Below are 15,016 nucleotides of genomic sequence, written 5' to 3' on the forward strand. Positions count from 1 at the left end.
GGCTGTGCTCTAAATGGCGGCACCAGAAATGTCGGGCCAGCGTCACCACTATCAGTGGAAGTGTCGTTAAAATACGCAACGAGCATAATCATTGATTATGATATTGATTGTTCAAATTAAACTTTTACGTTTCGCAAAGTAATAAAGAGATAAATTGAGAAAACTTATTTTGCGTTTGCATTGCTTAGTAGTTTACACATGAAGCGGGTACTAAAGTTTTCAGGAAGGCCAAAAAGTGATTTCATTCTTATACATACTATTAAAAATTACAGTGACCTACAAGCCGTAGTGTACACCATGATTGCCGTGATGTATCAGTTCAGATTTTAATAGAAATTGACATTAAATTTGATTTTTTCTTTTTCAGATAACAGTTCATATATAACGTACACTATAAAAGGACAACCAGTGCTTTGTCATCTAGGTCAGAGATACTACAAGAATAACAGAAGCAACGGGTACAAATCCGTGTGGTTTTGTGCCAAGAGTCGCGTGCGCAGCGTCAAATGCAAGGCGTCGGTCATCGTGCTTGGTAATACGGTCGTGCATGTCAAACATGTGCACAACCATGCACAATGTTTTTAATTTCACAGCATTCTTTCTTAAGTCAGTATTTTTTATATTTATTTATTACAGTACTCAATTTTTAATTACTGTTAATGTATTATACTTAATATATGCACTTAATTACGAATTTCGTTATGTATGTCAGTAGTTTTTGAAGTAGAGCAAATTGTGTTACATATGTATTTATCAGTAAGAGACGTACATTGTAATATAATGTAATGAATAAATAATCACTTTGTCTACTTTAACTTTGATTGTCAGTAAGAGAAGTTACATATTGTAAGATCTGTTTATGTAAGTTGCAATAAAATATAGTTTTTTTCTAGTTCCGACATTCTCAATGTCCCGGAATGGGCAGCCGGTCCTCGTCATCGGTAACTACCGGTTCTACAAGAATAACCGAAGTACTGGGCTCAAGGCCGCTTGGTTCTGCAGCAAGAGGCGAATCGGCTGTAAAGCTTCTGTCACTCTCTGTGGGAGCACTATCATCTGCTTCAGAAATTACCATTGTCACCCATAGAGGCTGGTCCATCGTGCCAATTCAAAGTGTTTGAATTTATTATGTTTGAATAAAAAAATCTTCCTTATTAAAGTTGCAAAGATTTGTGAATTGTGTGATTTTAAATATCTTGTATTCGAACTTTTGAATATGATTATTGGTAATATAATAAATCCTGTATGCTAATACAGGATGTGTACTTACTTACATGTTAGCATATGCGCTTTGAAAGTTGTGAGTATTTTTAAGAATTATTTTTACCATCAGTAAGAGATTCTATAAAGATTTAAAACTTTATAAAGTATATGAATCTCATATCAGAGGAAAAAGGCATTCTACATGCATCTTAATCTGTCTCCAGATGTTCATCTCACCGTAACGCCGAGCGGACGACAAGTTCTGCAGATTGGTCGATATCGGTACTATAGAAACAACAGGAGCCGCGGGCCCAAAGCTACCTGGTTCTGCTCGTATAGCAGCAAAAAGGAGCCATGCAAAGCATCGATTGTGACTGTGGAGGACCAGGTCATATTTGTAAAAAATCAACATAATCACTAAAGGTTGATGAGTCCCTAATTATTATCATACATATTTCTTACAATTTTCATTATTTACAAAATATAATATTGTTGAGTTAGTATCCCATAACATAAGTCTCGAACTTACTTTGGGGCTAGCTCAATCTGTGTGATTTGTCCTAATATATTTATGTATTACTTGATGTATCATGTTGTGAAATTTTTTCTCTTTATTGTAAAAGGAAATTATATAATATAATGTACGTAATTTAATTTATATCTTTTAATGTTTCAAATTTTTTTGTTCTTGAAGAGAATGACAGTCCAGTGAGAGCGGATCAATATTTACTTGCACGTTTTTAATGTTGTTAACATTAAAAACGAGCAAGTGAATTTTGACATTATAATAGTCGCATTTTCTATTGTCTATGTATTAACAGATTTAGTAAATATGCACTACATATGCTGTTCCAGTTGCAAAGTTTACAACGAGCCGATTCGGGATGCCGGCAATTCAACTGGGGCCTTATCGATTCAACAAGAACAACCGTAGTCTCGGGCCCAAGGTGCTGTGGGTGTGCGGCCGCGTTAGCGCAGGCTGCCGCGCCAGCATCACCACTTTCAATGACGTCATCGTCAAAACCAACACAGTCCACAATCACTGAGACTTCTTCATCAGATGAAGGGCCTGTTTCACCACTTTCTGATTAAATAGTGATTAGCCAGTTAACCCTATCCTACACTTGTGAAGCACAATTTTTAACGCTATCCGTTCAATGTGTTTCATATAGTGGAATAGGGCCTAAATAATAAATTTGACGTCTAGAATCGACTTGTTGATAAACACACTATATCAAGAATAGCAATAGAAAGCGTTTTAAAATTATACATAAATACTAGGTGTAAAAAGTTTTAGTTGACTTCAAATATTACGGATATTTATTTGTTAATTAAAACGACTTAAAGGGATCTTTAGTCTTATTATTACTAGATGTTAGAGAGAAAATGTGTTTGAATCATCGCTCCTATATCTCTTCACATTTTATATATTGATTGGTCTACTCTCTTCTACATAATATATACACATCAAACGAAATAATAGTATTCTAAATTATTTCCACTAATTGAAAGTCCATCAAAGTCCCGAAATAAAGATCTACTTTTTTATTTCCAACATAAAGAAAAGTATTTATTTGTTCTGGAATTTTACATGATCTTAGTCTGTGTGGAAAACCAACAAGGATTATCATTATCATCAAATGCTTCAGATAATGTCGGCCACGCATCAATGACTGTTATCAGGTTACCAGTGTCTAAGGATTGCGGTGTTTGCTTAGCATCAAATAACCCACACAATCATATTATGCTTACTAGTTATACTAAAAACATAAACCTATGTCATTAAATTCTTTCTTTCTCTTTTTTCATTATATCATCACGCTCATATAATTTCAGTATGGGCATTTTCTAATGCTATCTATTTTACTCTTTTTCAGAACCAATCCACACAGTGTCCCGTCTCGGGAGACCCGCTATTGATATTGGGAAGTATAGATATAACTTATCCAGGCGCTCCGAGTCCAGATACAAAAAGATATATCTTTGTGTTAAAAAATCTGTCGGCTGTCGAGCTAGGGTGTATTATTTGGAAGGGAAAGTATTCGAGAGTGGCTATATGCACAATCATTAGCATTATGTTAGTAACATCGCAATAAGCTTTTGGTGGATTACACCAATATACTTTGACGTTAACTTTAAACTGCGCATAAAACGCAAACTACGCCATTTTATCTTGGTGGCGCGCAGGTTAAAGTCAACAATAAAGTCAAGTTTATTATGTTATTTGATCTCAAAATTAGTCTTTAGATCTCAAAATTGTCAATGGAACATTTGTGTTGTGGGCAAAATGATCCCATTTAAAATATTTACAGGTCTTATTGGGTTCGATAAATAAATAGTTAGGTATTCAATAGAGAACTACAAAATAATTTGCTTGTGGTTATAGAGTTTAATTTTGCCGTGTTGTTAATTTCCACATAGATTTCGATAGGGCCCTGCGCGGATTTACATGACAATTAATTTTTAAGCTTGATTTATAAAATCTTATTAAATCATGTCAGTAGATAGTTTGTTAAATGTTTTGTGGTGGTCTTTGTTTATATGTGTCATGCTTAATATGGTTACGTGATAAATAATTTATATATGTTATTACATCTCTCTTCGTGTGTAAAACTGATTTATTTATTACGTAAAGGACATTTGCGAGTTGTGTTGTCATACGATTATATTCAACAGCAAACCAACAGCAAAGTTGGGTTGACGTATCGACATTTTAGATGTATAGACAGAAGTTTACATAATGATTTTTTGTTAATTAATCATACTTTCAAAATAATTCATACTTTTGTGAATATTTTACTGATTAGAAATAAATTTAAAGTGTTTGTTGATTCGTTAGTTTGTATTTCCTTCTTACACGAATCATTGAATTAATGGGATTTTTAGTGTCGACGTAACTGGAGAGCTAGACAGTAGGTGGATGGATCTGCAGAAAATAGCTGGTTAGAAGTCCTTTTGGTTGTTTACATGTTTGTATAAAGTTTCAAAACTGGTAAAATATCTATTGTTATTTATATTCACATATGAATATTTTTGTTTTACATTTATAAACAATAAGCCTCTAGAAATTGTTTGTTATTCAATCTCAGTTTATTTGCAACACCATCTAAAGGATCTAAAAAATGGTAGCCAGGTATTCAGACAGTTAACAGGTAATCTACTTGATGTTTCCAGAACCTATGATATTGACGACAAAGAAAGGAAAGCCTCTATTGATAATTTACGGACACCGGTACAATTGTAAGAGGATCATGGGGCCCAGGACCTACTGGGTGTGCAACCAGGCCCCTCACGGCTGTAAAGTGACCATTGTGACGGTAGATGGCGTCATAGTCAAAGTTAATAATGTGCACACTCACGGAAATAATTATGTCGAAAAACGATAATACGGAAATAACCGACGGAGTTAAATAGTTAATGGCTTTTGTTTCACTGGTCGAATGATTTTCACCACTTATTTTTTACTAAATCACTCAATTTATGCAGTTACGTTACGTTTAAACGTGTAGTGGTTTCAATCTTCGACCATGCTTTGACATTTTCGTATGTCACAATTTTTGCAAATTAAACAATAAAAAATTAATTATGTGTTTTGCTCTAATGTTATCTAGAAAGTACATACAACACACATTTTATTTTCTTTATATAATGATATAATTTACGCTATCATCATAAAATTTCAGGGCCTATATATTTGCATATGTCTTCTGGGAAGCCGCTATTGAAAATTGAGAATTACAAATTCCATTTGAAGCATGATTACGGAAGTAAAAAAAACTGGACTTGTAGTAAAAATTGGAAAGGGTGCAAAGTTACTGTATTGACTTATGATGACACGATTTTGAGCATAAAAAATGAACATAACCATTAATTAACGTCAAGTCGAGCTCGCACCGATTATAAGTAATTTAATCTTTTTATATGATTTACTTGCTCTATTTCAACCATGCGTTGAGCATTTTGAAAATTAAATTGTATATTTTAATTCTTTAAATAGTAAACACAAAAAAAATCTAATGCTATTTGCAAACTTATTGAATCATCTTTGTCAACTGTACTTGTGGGGACTTCTGCCACATCGATTTGTACTTTATGAATGTTTAATTGGCCTGTTTATAAATGTAACCCTTTTTATATGTTGCTTTCCTAACTTTATTACATTTTGATTCTTTAGATAACTCTATATAAATATTTAGGCGTCTGCCATTCTTTCGACTATACTATATTTTTTCCAATAGCGTTCTACGAGCAAGTGCGTAACAGTACTTACCTTTGGTACAAAGGGCACCGGTTCACCAAGAATAAAGAAGTGGTGACCACAGGCAAGGGCTGGTGGGTGTGTAGTAAACGAACTTCACTCAAATGTCCTGCTTCAGTCGTCACCTGCAACAGAGTCATTGTCAAAGATTCCAGCGCCCACAACCATGCCAAGAACTACAAGTATCGATATTAATTAAGAATTGAAGAAAGCGCATAATTGGACCTAGGTTTATGTATTCTATGAAAATAACAAATAGTTGGTAACGAATTCTTACAAAAACATACATTCGTATGTTTTTTCAGAGGTACTCACCTTACATATAAGAATCGAATAAAAGGAATGTTTATGTAAATATAAAAAAAACATTATGTGTTCATTTGTATTGACAAGAGCCAGCGTCGCCTTATAATTTATTTTGTACAAACATGTATAGTTCAGTTATACGATAAAACATTCTTTTGTTATTTTCTTGTGGTGGTGGCGGCACGGTTTAACTTGTACTTTTATTATTGCAGTTTCTCTCCACGTTTCACAGAAAGGCAACCCAGTGGTTGTGATGAACGGGCACAGATACAAGAAAACCTCGTCCTACGGGTACAAGACCTGGTGGCACTGCATCAAGAGGTCCTCGACCGGCTGCACGGCCAGCGTCACACTTTCCTTTGGAATTATTGAGAAATGCAATTCACAGCACAATCACTGATGAAGACATCAGTGATTGTGCTCTGTGCGGTGTTATTTATGAAAGAATTTATTTTAATCATGTATATACAAAACATTATATTGATTTGATTTTTTACAAGGTAATTTTTTTGCATGCTTCCTACATTATTTTCCTGAACGTGATCTTCAATGTAAATTCGGTTAAAACCTTACAAATTTGAGTTTTGACTGTTGCAAAAGTAATGTGTTCTGTTGTAACATAAGTGCAACTGGTAATTTATAGTTATGTACTGATTTAATAGTATTTTTATATATTTTAGATGATGCAAGGTTTATGAAAAATATATACCTAAAATGACGGTTTGATTTGTTTACACATTGTTTATAGATACAAAAAGCAGCCATATATGTTATAGAGGGTACCGGTATATCAGGAACCACAAGGCCTCAGGGCATGATGGGTGCATACCCATCACAACTGCATAGTTGGAGGAAGGCCATGACGTGTACGTACAGCCTCAGTCATAACTTGTGATGCCGACGTCATCAAGGTCAAAGAAATACACACACATCGTTAGAAACTACTAACTAAATTAATGAAAGAATTCAAAATTGAGACTCAATTAACATAAAAAAAGTGTTGTTTTATTAATAATCTTTTTTTATAGTCATAATGGATAATAATGTAAATAAGTATACATATTTACTGAACACTGACAGTTTTCTGCCCGATTATGGAGTTTCAAATAGGAAATAATCTACACTAAAATTTATTAAAATCATTATTATTATTTTCAGATATTCAGCCGATATATGGCGTTTCTGCCCGTGGGAATCCGATCATAATAATTGGGAAGTACCGATATTGTAAAGAGCGGTTAAGTGGGCTAAAAATGAGATGGGCGTGCTGTAAGAAACAGTCTAGCGCTTGCTCGGCCGCCTTGATGACCCTCGACCAGGTCATTGTCAAAACTTACGGAGTACACAGCCATGACTAAAACAAAACATACTTATATCGTGAGATTTTGAAAGAAGATGAGCGTATATACCAACGTGCTCGGTTGAGTAGTTAAGGAGGAAAGTAATTTACATTTACTACTATTATATGTATTATAAGATGTTAAAAAAACTGTCGATATTTTATATTTTTTATGGAATAGATCGCGGCAAACAAGTAAGCTGGTCACTTGATCGTAATATGGCATCACTTTATGTGAGGTCGGTACAGCATGTCAGTCTCCTCAACTTCTCCCTGTCTGATGTTAACCGATGTGTTATTTCTTTTTTAGCCATATCCTGTCTAATGTACTCAATCCACTTCTTCTTCGGCCTGCCCCTTCTTTTCCCATTCAATTTAAAATCTATATATAACCCTTCATCCCTAACCCTTAAGATATTCTTCTCCCTTATCATAATGTGACTTTACAATTTTCCTGTGATTGGTGCTACCTTGAGACTTCCTCTCACATATTCGTTCCGTATCAAATGCACTCGCTTGACACTATTTAAAACCATAATTGATGATTTTGAAAACAAAATGAATGATTGTGAAAACAATTACCTTCCGTAACTTTCGAAGATTTCGCGAATAATTCTCGAAACATGCCTGGAAACTTTTAAAGTTAGCTAAACTGTCGGTAATTTTCACCCCTAATTTCTGCCTTTCTTTTTCTAATTATTTTTATTATCTCTTTTTTGATTTGTTGCTCGAGTGGCTTATATTTTACCCATAAATCATAAGTAGTTGTATTATCAATGACTTTTTTATAATTAGTATGAATAAGTCATTTAAAGATTATATTTTATCTTGTGACTTTGTAGTAACTGCCTATTCGGAAGAACTGGCAGGAATTGCTATTTTTATGACATTATGACTTGCTTTGATTGTATTTTACCAGGTCAAATTTATTAAACTCATTATGTCTAATTTAGTAGCAGGGTAAAATACATTCAAGATAGATAGATAAAAACTTTATTTGTAGCCACAGTACACACACATACATCAATGTTAATACAAAAAAATAACTGACACAATAAACGGGTAAATAACAATCACACATAAGAAATGTGTATGTGTGCTGCAGCAATACAAAAACGCGTTGCTCCTAGGGGAGCAACGCGTTGATTTTCAGCCATAGCCACAGTAAGTGGAGAGCAAACAAGAAGAGTAATCAATCAGTAAATCAATAAAGTTACTTACATAGAACATTACATGGAAACAGGAAAGAGACGCAACAATAAAATGGAGAATTTTGTTGATCTGTCTATATCAAGCAATAATTCTGGAGATGTTCTTAAAAACTGGTATGCTTACCAACTTATTCAGCGGCAGTGGCCGCTACCGGCAACGGCGCGTTGGATTATTAATCTTTTGTTTTTCTAGCAAATGAGAGAGCAATTGTTTTTTTAATGAAAATTTGAAAATTTCAAGTTATAAGACGTTTGACATACTTACATTCGCCCACTGTAACTGCTTTATAAATATAAAATTATAAGTTTCACTTACCTAATAGTGTTATTTCGACAGAATCTCGTTATATTTTTTTGAATTTTACAATTAGCGATGCTAAATAAAATACATTTTGATTTAATATATTTTTTATTTACACAATTGCACAATTTATGCTGAAATAGAAAAAAATAAGGATATTATTATAATTATTTATTTACATACCTACCTATTTATATTATTCTTCACTTGATCGATATATTCAATAGGTATTGAGCTCAAATGTTCAATATTTCTGTTTTAGAATTACTACCAGTGTTTACAAAGTCCATATTGGGAATGCCGGTCATTGAACTAGGCGGACACAGATACAACAAGAGAAGCGACCACCATGGCCGTCGGGTCACGTGGCGCTGTGTGAAGAGGAGAAGACTATCTTGTCCCGCTCAGCTCGTCACCGTCGACAAAAATGTCACTCAAATACGATATTGCCATAATCATTGAACGAAAAAAGTTTACAGTTTTTTTTAATGCTGGATTTTTTCTGTGACGCTCTTTTAAATATGATTTATTTTTTCAACAAAGTTTATTTTATCTATTTCAGTATTTATAATTTATTTTTAAAATAAGTAAAAATAAAAAATTTTACAAAATTAGACGTTAAAATTGCTTATTAACAGCGCGCACAGATAGCCCTGTTGATCTACTTTTCGAACCCATTCCATTTGACTGTATATTAGTTAGTTTAATAAATCCGTGTTTTTACAATATGTAACGGAATGTATCCCGATTTTGTTATGTGGGTCGTTCTTCTTTTTAACCTACAAAAAGGTGTCTTCGCCAGACAGTTAAAAAAAAAACAAGTAAATTATCAATATTTTTTTAAAATTATATTTTGACATACACTGTACTATACATATAATGATCGCACATATTTAAATAACATATTAATTAAATAATTTCACCGTAAAAAGTAAGTTACAGAGTTGTGAATCCGCGTGACAGAGATGTATTCATACAAAATCATTATGTCTCCCGCTACATGAGCGTGCGTGTTATCTATAATATTACGAAAAAAATATATTATGACACAAAATGTAAAAATATCCTATATCTCTTTAATATATTACCTATCGTGTAACAGTAATAGTTATTTTTTAATACTATCAATAAAATTATTAAAAAATTTCAAATACTCGTCTTCCTCTACCTAATGTTTTGCGTGGTAAATTCTGTCACGTGGGTTGTCAAACAAAATACGCGCTGTTGCCGCTCGTCCTTGTGGCATGCGAACCAAGTTTATAACCCCTTCCCCCCCTCCGTATGTGTTCCCCTCTGCAAACAGAAGGCAGCGCCTCAGTCGCCCAAACGCAGTGTCAGGACGCGCGTGTGTTTATTCGGCTACCGCTTCGTTACGTAAGTAATTGATTCAAATTCTAATGATCATTGTTACTTTTTGTTGTTTACTCTTATGTAATAAAAAATATTTTATGCCCGACATGTAAATTATCAAATTCTATGTTAACTTTTAAATATTATCAACTTTTTAACAAAAATTTACCCTTCCGTCACACGACAATTCTGTCACATACAAAAGATTTATTCGTTTTGGTAGTTATTAGAATAATTATTCCCACGGAATCTTCTGTTATCATTTAGATACTAATTACTTATTTTCTATTACCAGATAACATCATGGTGAAACAAAAGCCATTAACAGCAGCAGAAAGACAACGGATTTGTCGTGCGAAACGAAATAATGACCCTGAGAAAGTAGCTGAAGTAAAGCGCAAAGATTTAGAAAGATACCATGCTCGAAAAAAGTTAGTGGCTGATATGAGCGAGCGAGAACATCGAATTCAAAAGCGAAGATGGCAAGAAGCTAATAAAAAAAGAAGGGAGAAGAAAAAGATACTTGAAGAGGTACTTTGAACACACCGGCTCCATCACCAATACCAGAAAGTCCAAGAGTAATTCCATGTGCAACACCGACTCTTTCTGAAGTATCAATGCACAGTTCCAGTGGAAGAAAAAAAATGAAAAGAGATAGAACAAAGTTATACAGAGATAATGTTAAGTTTCAAGAAAAAATAAAACAGAGAAAAAAATTCGAAAATATAAGAAAAGATTGCAGAGAAAATAAAAAAAAGAGGAAAATAATAGTCAGAACACAAAGAAGTACAACGTTCTATCTAATGCCATTAAAGAACGATACAAGACTGTCAAAAGTCGAAGAGAAAAACGCCTCATTCAATCGGTTTTCCAAACCCGTATCGTAAAAGAGTCTCGAGTGCAGATCGAATTAGTAAGAGATGCAATAGGCGTAGACCGACCTTTAACATACAAGAGCGTTCTACCAAAGCATACTGATCTTGTACGAAAGATTCATCGGTTCTTTTTGCGGGATGATGTAACGAGGGCTACAGCTGGCAAGAAGGAAACTGTTACTTACAAAAAAAAGAAAGCACAGAAAAGATTTTTATTGGACTCCATGAAAAACCTGTATAAAACGTTCTTGAAAGAAAATAGTGGCCTCAAATGCCACTACAGCTACTTCACTAAACATAGGCCATTTTATGTGAAGCCACCTACTGTAGATGGAAGTGATACTTGCTTATGTAAGCTACATGCAAATGTTACTTATATGGTTAATACGTTACATAAGAATAAAGTTATTGTGCAAAAAGACACTAATGCAATTTTAGAATCGCTAGTTTGTGTTGTGGATTCAGTATCTTGCATGAAAGGAGATTGTTTGGATTGCAAGAACCGGTGCATAGATTATGATAAAAGTAACCAAACAGAGATTGTAGAGTTAAGACAGTGGACAAGGAAGAGTGAAGTTATAGAAAAGGCAGGAAAAAAAGTAAAGATTACAAAAAATTTACTAGTTACTGAAAAGCTAACAGTTGAAGAAATAATCTTCAAATTTGAGAGTGAGCTGCAAAACTTCAAAACGCATATCCACAATATCAGACACCAATACAAAGCTTACCGACATTGCATCGACGGGTTGACAGAAAGTGAAGTAGCGTTGCATATAGATTTTAGTGAGAATTATGCTTGCAAGTATCATTCCGAAGTCCAATCTCACCATTTCGGTGGTTCACGTAATCAAATTACCCTGCATACTGCAGTGATGTACCATTTTTTAGCAGAAATACAAAAGAAACAGATAACTTCATACTGTACAGTGTAATAGAATAAAATAAAAGATTTCGTGACGGAAGTGTAACTTTTTGAGTCGATTCTTTCTTAAAAGTCATGAAAATCCTACAAAAATCTGTAATCTTCGCGGCCAATAACTTTTTCTGATAGAGTAGAAAGTCGTCTAATAAAATATATGTATATGAAGACGTGTATGCAATATATATTTTTTTTCAAAACTATGCAATTTTTTTTTCAAATTGTAGGTTAAAAAGAAGAACGACCCATGTAACGGATTGTATGCATTTCTGGCACCTTCTTTTGTTATGACCGCATGTATTCCGGAGCTGCTGTAAATTTCATATAAGATCTAAAGAGTGATTTTGACGAATACCTAGTTTCAAAAATGGTGGTCTGATAACTAGGCATGCCAATGATGTGCTGTGATTGAAGTGGAAGCAAAAAAGCAGAAAAGTGGACCCTGGGCTCCGACGCTCAACGACAGGGAAGACGCTCAGATGAGAGAGAGATCTAGTTTCAAAGGCATATCACAAAAAATGTTCTGCTAAACAAATAGTTCAAGAACGACTAACACTTATTTCTCTATTCCAGTATTCCGTTTCACAAGTTTAAAGGGAGGCAGGCAGATCTTAGTAATTAACCAATATACCTATTCTAAATGTAAGGCTAAGCATTGGTACTGCTCCCGGAGGCTGCGGGGCAAGTGCCAAGCGCGAGCTCGCACGGACAATTATGGAAACCTCACTTTTCTGCACGAGTGCCACAACCACCTTCCCCCTAAAAAGATTCCAACTCCTATCATGGTGAAATCCCATCCAAATTTTAAGAATATTAAAACCGCTATGTCTGATTTGAGCTTGATATTGTCGACTCCCGACATGTACGACCAATGTTGGAAATCGGATATTTCTAAGAATAACCAGCGAGTTCAAAATCGTTAAAGTCGCACATCAACATCATGTCACTTTATTGGGATTGATTACAAGCTTGGTTTCTTACATGTAGACTTGGTATTTATAGCAAACCACAGAATGTAGATTCCAACATTTCTAAAATGATTAGTTTAATGGTCGTAGCGCGAATGATGAGGTCACTTATGTGGTTTACTTGGCAGTATAGTTATTATTAAAATAAAGCGGGAAAATGTTGGTCGATAAATAAAGCAGAGGTTATTAATGTACCTGTACCGTCAAACGTTGAATACAACTCTTAAAATGTTGATCAAGTGTGTTGAAAATGTTTTTATTCAAATAGGCAGTATTCATGCTACATTTAAACCGATATATATATACCTACTATAACTTTGCTTAGTGCTCCTGCCTAGAATTTTTAAATAATGTACTTTATATTATATAAATTATTTTATTATATATAAAATAAATTATTTATAATGTTATTTTCCGCTGCATTACGTGCAATAAAAATATTTTTTCATTACCTTTGTAGTTAGGTTTACTTTATTGGTATTTTTGCCAAAAAATAAATAACTATTGGAATCAGTACTTCTCCTTTTATAATATATAGTATTAAATGCTTCACTTAACCGATACTATTAATATTTATTAATCATGCATTTAATGGCTTTGATTTCTCTTCCAGTAAAGATGTTACCGGATCTATGCGGCAATCCAAGGAAAGTGCTGATGATCAATGGCTACACATACTCCAAGTCCAACCCCAGGGGTTGGTACTGCTCCAAGAGGAAGACCCTCCACTGTCCGGCTCGGGCCAGGTTCAATGTCCAAGGAAACCTGACCTATCTGTACGAAAACCACAACCACGATCTACCCCAATACCACGTCACGAAAGACGGAAAATATATTAAAATCAGCAGGAATTGATTTTATGAAAAAACTATTTACCGTGATAAACTTTATATAGATAATATGATAACTTCGTTATTCCCCATATGTTTTTAAAATATTTGGAATAAACTTTTTAACTAAACAAACATTTTGGGCTCAGGATTATTGCATGTTGTTTATTATTATGGGTTTTTGGAGTTTAGGTATACACTGATCATCGTACTGATGGTCGTATTCTCATGGCTAGGGGTCATGACTACCAGTACTTGCGGCACTCTTGACTGAGGCCTTCCATGCAATTATTTTTCAATATATGACTAAATAAAACACGAAGTATTAATTATCGAATATACTATATTTATATAATAGCTGTAATCATTACCTGACAGGCCACCTTCGTCTTCCAGTTGTAATGATACCATCGTATAAGAAGAGTAACCGGCAGCTGATGATGATCAACGAGTACACGTTCTCGATGTACAGTCCCAATTTCTGGTATTGTACCAAGAAGTGCAAGAAGTGTCCGGCCAAGGCTCGGACGGATAACAGGGGTGCTCTGAAGTTCTTGGAGGAAAACCATAACCACGACCCCCCTAAATACCATGTCACTGAAGATGGCCGGTATATTAAGATATCCTAGTAATATTTACTTCGCTAGGATCATGGCCTCCGATATTTGAATTGCTAATGACCTCTTATTATTGTGGATCTTTACACCGATTAATGTAGTTGTTGTGCCAAGTCTATTCAAAATATTGTCTATCATAACGTCTATATTATTTGTAGCGTGCGGTATAGAATTGTATCAGTACAATCCAGACATTTTTTCCACTCACTGTCGCTGGTTGATGATAATAATAAAGTTCAAAAATAATGCTTTATTGTTTAATTTGTAGATTTAAGCTTAATTTTTCATCCAAACTATTTTTTTTTTCAATTATGTGATTCGTTAATTGTATTTATCGTTACATCTTAGATGTACAAAATATATGTACCAGCGTGATTTTTCTTAGATATTTTTGTAGTTTACGATTTAATTGCTAGGAAGAATTTCGACGCAACATCATGCGTGAGCAGTGTTTCGGCACTTATGCATTTATAAAATGCATGTATAGATAATATAAACAGCATTTTCTCTTTAAATGCCACTATGAGGCTGTCATAGACTTTCTAGCATGATTAGTCCTAATCGTACGTCACGTGACTTTTCATAATTTAAATGAAGATAATTTTTCAGCGTTCATGGCGGCGATTCTCAGGGCACGTTTCAGCAGAGAGATGACTAATATTTACGTGGACGGGCACAAATTCTTTCGGCATTCTCGTTCGCTGGTCGGGGACCGCATCCGATGGACCTGCTCCAAGAAACACAAGCATAAATGCAAGGCCTCCGCGGTCACGATCGATGGAGTCGTCGTCTCCACCAATGGGGAACATTCGCATCAGTAGTCATATTAAAATATAATA

The 15,016-nt window shown here is 34.3% G+C and overlaps 1 protein-coding gene across 34 annotated transcripts in view; it reads left to right on the plus strand.

Annotated features, from left to right (window-relative positions):
- mod(mdg4) (modifier of mdg4) overlaps positions 1-15,016 on the plus strand; it is a 167,753-nt gene that overhangs the window by 80,342 nt on the left and 72,395 nt on the right. The window contains exon 5 of one of the 34 annotated variants that reach the window (XM_053749148.1): positions 13,344-13,600. The exons of 32 other annotated variants lie outside the window; for them this stretch is intronic. In XM_053749148.1, the coding sequence (XP_053605123.1) occupies positions 13,344-13,585 (242 nt within the window). In that variant the 3' untranslated portion in view covers positions 13,586-13,600. Of the gene's footprint in view, positions 1-13,343; positions 13,601-15,016 lie in introns of those variants that run through there. One more of the 34 variants, XM_053749177.1, reaches the window with a different exon arrangement.

This window comes from Plodia interpunctella, chromosome 9, assembly GCF_027563975.2.
Source record: "Plodia interpunctella isolate USDA-ARS_2022_Savannah chromosome 9, ilPloInte3.2, whole genome shotgun sequence".
NCBI classification, from domain to species: Eukaryota; Metazoa; Arthropoda; class Insecta; order Lepidoptera; family Pyralidae; genus Plodia; species Plodia interpunctella.